The 6,984-nt window shown below is 42.3% G+C and overlaps 1 protein-coding gene across 3 annotated transcripts in view; it reads right to left on the bottom strand.

Moving 5' to 3' along the window:
- The window catches only part of TXLNG (taxilin gamma), a 52,517-nt gene that overhangs the window by 5,108 nt on the left and 40,425 nt on the right, over positions 1–6,984 (bottom strand). For all 3 annotated transcript variants that reach the window (XM_023514325.1, XM_012806419.2, XM_012806418.2), the window contains 4 exons: positions 5,789–5,983; positions 4,540–4,659; positions 2,474–2,548; positions 307–399 (listed from right to left, as the gene is read on the bottom strand). In XM_023514325.1, the coding sequence (XP_023370093.1) occupies positions 307–399; positions 2,474–2,548; positions 4,540–4,659; positions 5,789–5,983 (483 nt within the window). The remainder of the gene's footprint in view (positions 1–306; positions 400–2,473; positions 2,549–4,539; positions 4,660–5,788; positions 5,984–6,984) is intronic.

Raw genomic sequence — 6,984 nt, 5'->3', positions numbered from 1 at the left:
AGACTCGCTTGAGCCCAGGAGTTGGAGGTTGCTGTGAGCTGTGATGCCACAGCACTCTACCCAGGGGGACAGCTTGAGGCTCTGTCTCAAAAAAAAAGAGGCTCACTTGAGCCCAGGAGTCTGAGGTTTTGTAGCTATGACACCACAGCACTCTTCTAGGGGCAACAAACTGAGACTCAGTCTCAAAAAAAAAAAAAAAACCAACAAAAAAACGAAAACAAATAATTCATCTAAGCAGTAATCATACTTAAAATAGCTTATATAAATTCCTTTTTATGTAATAGTCTACTAAAAACATGCAAATACCTTTTCCATTTCCTGCCTGAAGGTTGTAAACAGTTCATTGCTTTTTGCCATGGTAGTCTGGAATTCTTCAAACTTATCCATATACAGAGAAAGCTACAGAAAAAAGTACGAAATATTCTGAGTTCCATGTAAACAATTCAAATTCCCCAACTTCCAAAGGAAAATATAGTTAGATATGATTTGTTGTAAGCGTTTCTAAAAACAAATCCATACCCAATGCTTGGACATCAGACATAGATGGCTAAGTTCTAACATCCCACAGAAGTGCACTCAAATTTAGGAAATAACATAGTAAGCACAGAAAATGGGACACTCTAGGGAAGGACAACCACATTTAGGTAGCAGGAAAAGGAGGTGACACCAAAAGAAACGAAATGACTCAGGGTGGTACAGATAACAGACAACAGAAGCAGAGCAGGCCTGGGGGGGCTCTGTGACTTCTACTGCAGCATTATCAATGACTCCCATGTTCAAGAACACTGTTTTCTTTTTTTTGAGACAATCTCACTCTGTTGCCCTGAGTAGAGTGCCATGGCATCATCATACCTCACAGCAACCTCAAACTCTTGGGGTCAAGAGATCCTCTTGTCTCAGCCTCATGGGTAGCTGGTATTACAGGCGCCTGCCACAATGCCCAGCTAATTTTTCTATTTTTATTCTTGTTCTTCTTAGGCTGGGGTCTTGAACTCATGAGCTCAAGCAATCCATCTGTGTTGGCCTCCCAGAGTGCTAGGATTTCAGGTGTGAGCCATCGCACCAGGCTGTATACTTTACACCTCCTCCACATTGATTCCCATCCTTGTTTACATGGATGACCGAATGCACAGGGCTGATAAGTAAAGGTTCGAATCTTCGAGGTGCCTTCTAGCATGATCATAACTTACGGTGTAATGTTGCAAAGATTTCTGATATCTGAATTGGAATTTTCAGTCTAAGTCAGACTAGCTTTAGAGGAAGATAACATCACCACAATGTAAAACTTTCCCAAAGAAAAATAGCACTCCAAAAGAGGTACTGGTGGAAGACTCAAGCCAGCCATGTATTTGAAGGCAAATTTAGAATCCTTACATTAAAGAAACTTACTATGTTAGTATAGTAAACCTTTGAAATAAGTGGCACTCTTCAACAGAACGTGATCTAGTTAACGGAAAAAAGAGTGAATTATAGATACAAACGCCTAATTTTGTCTGTAAAGATGGAAGTCTCTCCTGCACCTTTGCTTTGAGTAAGGAAAAAGCGTCTGCTACTCTCTCTCTCTCTCTCTTTTTTTTTTTTTTTTTGCAGTTTTTGGCCGGGGCTGGGTTTGAACCTACCACCCCCAGCATATGGGGCCGGTGCCTTACTCCTTTGAGCCACAGGCGCCACCCAGCGCCTGCTACTCTCACTGCACGTGAGGCAACTACACAGAGATCCGAGAGGCCGCCCCCCACTAGGGTCTGCACGGAAAGGGAGGGCCCTGCTTAGAAACACCACCACCACAACTACCCTGGGAGCCACACTGTGGCCCTATGCAGGGCTTTTTCTTTTTTCTTTTTACTCTGTCACCAAGGCTAGAGTGTAGTGATGTGAGCATGGCTCACTGCTGCCTTTAAATCCTGGGCTCCAGTGATCCTCCCGCCTCAGCCTCGGGAGTAGCAGGGACTATAGGCGTGCCTCACCACAGCCAGCCATGTGTAGTTTTCAAAATAGGTTATTGCTCACGGCACAAAATTCTAAAGGTATAGTTTAAACTATACAAAATTGTCATTTTACAGCTCAAAGGAGTCAAATATTCTTAACTTCTTTAGCAATTTCATATGGTTCAACTTGACACAAAGGACTAAAATCTGCAGATCTGTCAGTTTTCCTTCAGTGGGAAATTAAGTGACACACTGGGAACAAATTGAGCAAGTATCTATCCTGGGCAACCATCCCAGTCTGCCCTGAAACCAAGAATTTCCTGAGACGTGGACCTGTCAGTATTAAAACCAGGAAGTACTGTGGAAACAGAGATGAGTTGGTTACCCTAAATGAAGTAGTGGACAAACCCAAAAGGGACATGTGATCTCTTCCTCAGTTCTGGTCAGCTCTGGCTGGGGAAAATCAAAACCATCTTAGAGGAGATTCAAGACATGATCACACGCACCATCATTTTTCTTATAAATTCTACCTTCTGCTGCCAAGTTACCTGCTGTTTCAGTTGGACTTCTTGCTGTTTCATTTGCTCGTATTTGTGCCTGGATTCTGTTGCTTCTTTTAGTAACTAGAAAACAGAAACATTCTGGTAAAATGCTAATAATAACAAATACAATTATGACATTGAATGGCCATACAGTTAGGCTTTACCCTTCTGCTCAGTATTTTAGCAAGAACCACGAGTCTATAGACGACAACATTCTGTTCACAACTACCATTTATCCGTGTCTTCCATCTGTCCCACTTGTTAATACTTAGGAACAAAGAAATAATCTTTTACTGCTAAAGCAGAAAAAGTACCCTGGAGACCTAATAAAATTTACAAAACAAAGAGCAACTGTTGTATTTTAGGTGAAATAATTAGATGTCTAGTATTAGCAGAAAACATGGCTAGGAATCTTGACATTATCTGGGTGACCTAGAAAGCCCCCTCTACTCCCTGAGAGGCAAGATGAGGCAAGGTGAGAGGGTCTGGAGCAAAGCAATGAAATCCAACACCTGGTTCTTAAGTAATTTTTTAAAACCCTGGGGTGGGGTGTGGGGATGGATGCTTTCATCTATATACAATACTTGGGTTTTCAACAAAACGACATAATAAAGTTGCATAGTAGGCAGTTGTAAATCCCTGAAGTAAATTGTCAAATACATAGTCCAAAGAAGCCTTGAAAAGTCCTACTGATGAAACTAATTTATAGCTTTCATAGGAAAGCTATAACCCAACTTTAGCCCAAGAATATGGGGAAAAGGGAGAGGGAGGGGAGGGGAGGGGAGAGGGGAGGATGGGTGGAGGGGGGTGATTGGTGGGACCACACCTATGGTTCATCTTATAAGGGTACATGTGAATCTTTCTAAATGTAGAATATAAATGTCTTAACGTAGTAACTAAGAGGATGCCATGAAGGCTATGTTAACCAGTTTGATCAAAGTATTTCAAATTGTATATAAAACCAGCACACTGTACCCCATGACTGCATTAATGTACACAGCTATGATTTAATAAAAAAAAAAAAAGAAAGAAAAAGAAAAGTCCTACTGAACCAACCAGAAGGTACATACATGTGCACACATGCATGTGTATAAAATTTGTAGTCCACCTTTGGAAATGATAACCATTTCTCAGGTGAGCACTGAATACCATTGTCAGTTCCTGTGAAAGGACCATACTAGGAAAGACGTCTCTGAGCCCCAGATTCACACTCAGCATGACAGATTCACATCACAAGGGCCACACAGGAAGTGAGTCTTTACACTGCACTCACCTTGTGGCCTCTTGGCTACTTGAGTGAATGCTGGATCAAACAGTCCACATTAGTATAATCATTTCTCACTTTTATTATCTTTTTGGATAAGCATGTATAAATTTGCACATATTAAATATATATACCCAGTGAGATTTCCACTGTACTCACAATTATTGACAGGCTAATATAACGTGAGCAAACACTCTGGAACTGATGCTAAGTAATTAGGGTATAGAGGATTCTGTTAAAATTTTATCAGAGATTATACCAAAGTGAGTAAACAAATGGTTGCCCTAGTTTCCGGTTACGTGTTTAGAAATAAAACATAACCTGTGTTTGCTAAGCCTGTTATTAAACTGAATTACCAAATTTAATATGCTAAATCCTAGCACAATTCTTAAATTTGAAGACCACTACCTCAGAACTGAAATAAATAAGCATAGGAAAAATAAAAAAGTAAGTACAGGTCTTTCCACTGACATGGTCTAATCTCTCCAGTGTATTTTCTATATAAAAAGTTAAATACAAATAAAATGCTTTCTAACTCGTGTTCCCTCTCTCTTCTCAATCTAGAGCAAAAAGCTGACCATCGTGCGCTGGGTGCTATGGTAAATGTAGAGTAAATTTAAATGTTTTAAATAGCTTTGGTTACAATTTTGGCAATAATTTCTCAAAACGGAGGACTGACTATACAAAAATATACTGTGCTCGGTAGATGGGACACTCTTAAGTGCTCTGACTTGATCACTCCACATTATAGCAAAATTTCACATGTACCCCACAAAACTGCACAAATAAAAAAAGAAGACGAACTTACAAACTCTCTTTCTCTCTGATGCTTTTCGTCGGCTTCCTTTATCAGCTGTGTCGTTTGCTGAAGTTTGGCATCCACAAGCTGTTGTTGCAGTTCCTTGTGTTTGAACACTTTATCAATATGCTGCGGGAAAACAAAAGTCCTTCTATCACTTACCAAAGAAAGGAACACAGTGGGGAGGAAACAGCAGAAGTCACAGCATCCTGTTTACCCTGCTGTCCTGCTAATACCACTGTAGCTGAGAACACTGAGTTTTTCAGTCCCTGTGCTAATGGGGGTGGCTACTCTGCAAACCAACCCACACCCACAGGAGTGCTGCCCTGGCCCTGGCCCTGTCAGCCCAGTGCCCGTCACCAGCTTTGTACTTCCTGTTTCTGCCCTCTGCTGAAAATAAGACTCAAACTACATCAGGATAAAGAGAGCCAACTATTACACCCACATAACACACACACAATTCCTTTTTCTCTATGAAATTTTCTCAGATTTCTCACCTAGAGGCAGCATGGCATGATGGTAGGAATGGCCCATGTCACACCCTGGCCAGGGTATGGCCCTGGGAAAATTCCTCCCCACACTGAACCTGAGTGCCCTTGTGTGGACAGGGGATACTCACAGGAAACATACACTGAGGCTTGCAGGTTCGAACCTGGCCTGGGCCAGCTAAAACCACAATGACAATTGCAACAACAAAAAAAATAGCCTGGCGCTGTGGCAGGCGCCTGTACTCCCAGCTACTTAGGAGGCTGAGGCAAGAGAATTGCTGAAGCCCAAGAGTTTGAGGTTGCTGTGAGCTGTGACACCACAGTACTCTACCCAGGGAGACACAGTGAGACTCTGTCTCCAAAAAAATAATAAAATAAAATAAATAAATAAATAAATAAGACCAGCCGGGCTCAGTGCCTCATGCCTGTAATCCTAGCACTCTGGGAGGCCGAGGCAGGTGGATAGCTTCAGTTCAGGAATTCTAGACCAGCCTGAGCAGATCCCTGTCTCTACTAAAAATAAAAAACTGTCAAGCATTGTACTGGATATCTATAGTCCCAAATCCAGTGACTCCAGGACCATCAAGTGATGATCGCTACTAGTCCTTCTGGTCATGTAGTACCTGATTCTTTCCTATTAAGCAACTGACTTCCACTATACATACATGCAAGTTATGAAAACATCCTGTGACAGTGGTTTTACTTTAGGAGCAAACAGTGAAGCTTTTGCTGATCCTGCAAAGCTGTTTAAACAAACCAAATGCCATTACCTCTTCCCTCAGTGCGTACTGTTCGATGAGCTTCTTCAGCTTCTCTCCCAGTTCGATGTTCTCCTGACGGAGCTTGGCATTGTGTATGTCATGTTGCTCCAGCTGGGCTTGGATTTCATTCAAAGTAATCTGGAAATGTGCAGTTGCCTCTTTACGACGTTCTTCTTCCTCTCGTGCCTGCTGCATATTTTCCTCCTTATCCAAAATAATTTCCGTTAATGGCACAGACATAAAGATAAGATGCTCCCGAAGTTCGTTTACTGCCCCCGCGCTGCGATGCTTCTGAACTACAATCGTCCCTCCTTCCATATGACCAGAGGCCCTCATTTAAGAGCTGAGCAGAGTAGCTGCAGAGAGGCCCACTGTCCTGCTATACAGTAAGCATGATGGGACTGTCTAAAGTTCACTCTGCTGTCCCTTCTAGCTGGTCACACCATGCATCATCTTAAATCAGCCTGAACAGATACTGCCCTGTCTGCAGCTTACCTTCGGAGTGACAACCTACACACCCTGGAGGGCAAAGGACAAATAGAATCCTTATTTTAAAAAGCTTACTTTCAACTCTTCCTAGGATACAACTATCAAAAAACCTGTCATGTCAAAATAGTTATCAGCCCACTTAAAATACCGCCTGCTTTAATTAAGATCTAAATCGAAGGGTTCAAAAGCAATGAAGAAAATAGTGATTCCCACATCAGGTGAAGACCCATGTTCAGAGGACTTCTATATTCTAGGGCCTTGAGGATATGCTTGGGGCGTGGAGAAGTATTTGATCAGAGATCCTGCTCAAAGTCATACACAGCTAATACACAAGGACAGACCTGTCCCCTTCTCACAGGCAGATCATTCCTGTGGATCTGGTCTTTTTCTTCCCTATCCTGGTGATAGCAACAAATCTTTGGGTACCTGTTCCCCCTTTCTTTATAATCAGCCAAGGTGTAAGTGTCATTCTAAAAGTACTTAGCAACCCAATAGCTAGGGGACTTGGTCAGTGAAGCCCTAACATCTACCCAAGAGCTCAGCAGTTCTCCTTTCTTAAACTCACTCTAACTCAAGTCTGTCTATAAGTAGTTTCTCATCTCACAGCAGCTCTTCCTACATGGTGATCAGCTACATCAGTGGTCAGCAGAAAATTGGCAACTCTGGGAGGCGCCTGTGGCTCGAAGGAGTAGGGCCCTGGCCCCATATGCCGGAGG

This window comes from Otolemur garnettii, unplaced genomic scaffold, assembly GCF_000181295.1.
Source record: "Otolemur garnettii isolate 467f Iridium unplaced genomic scaffold, OtoGar3 scaffold00051, whole genome shotgun sequence".
Taxonomy (NCBI): domain Eukaryota; kingdom Metazoa; phylum Chordata; class Mammalia; order Primates; family Galagidae; genus Otolemur; species Otolemur garnettii.
This window is presented reverse-complemented; position numbering and strand designations above follow the sequence as displayed.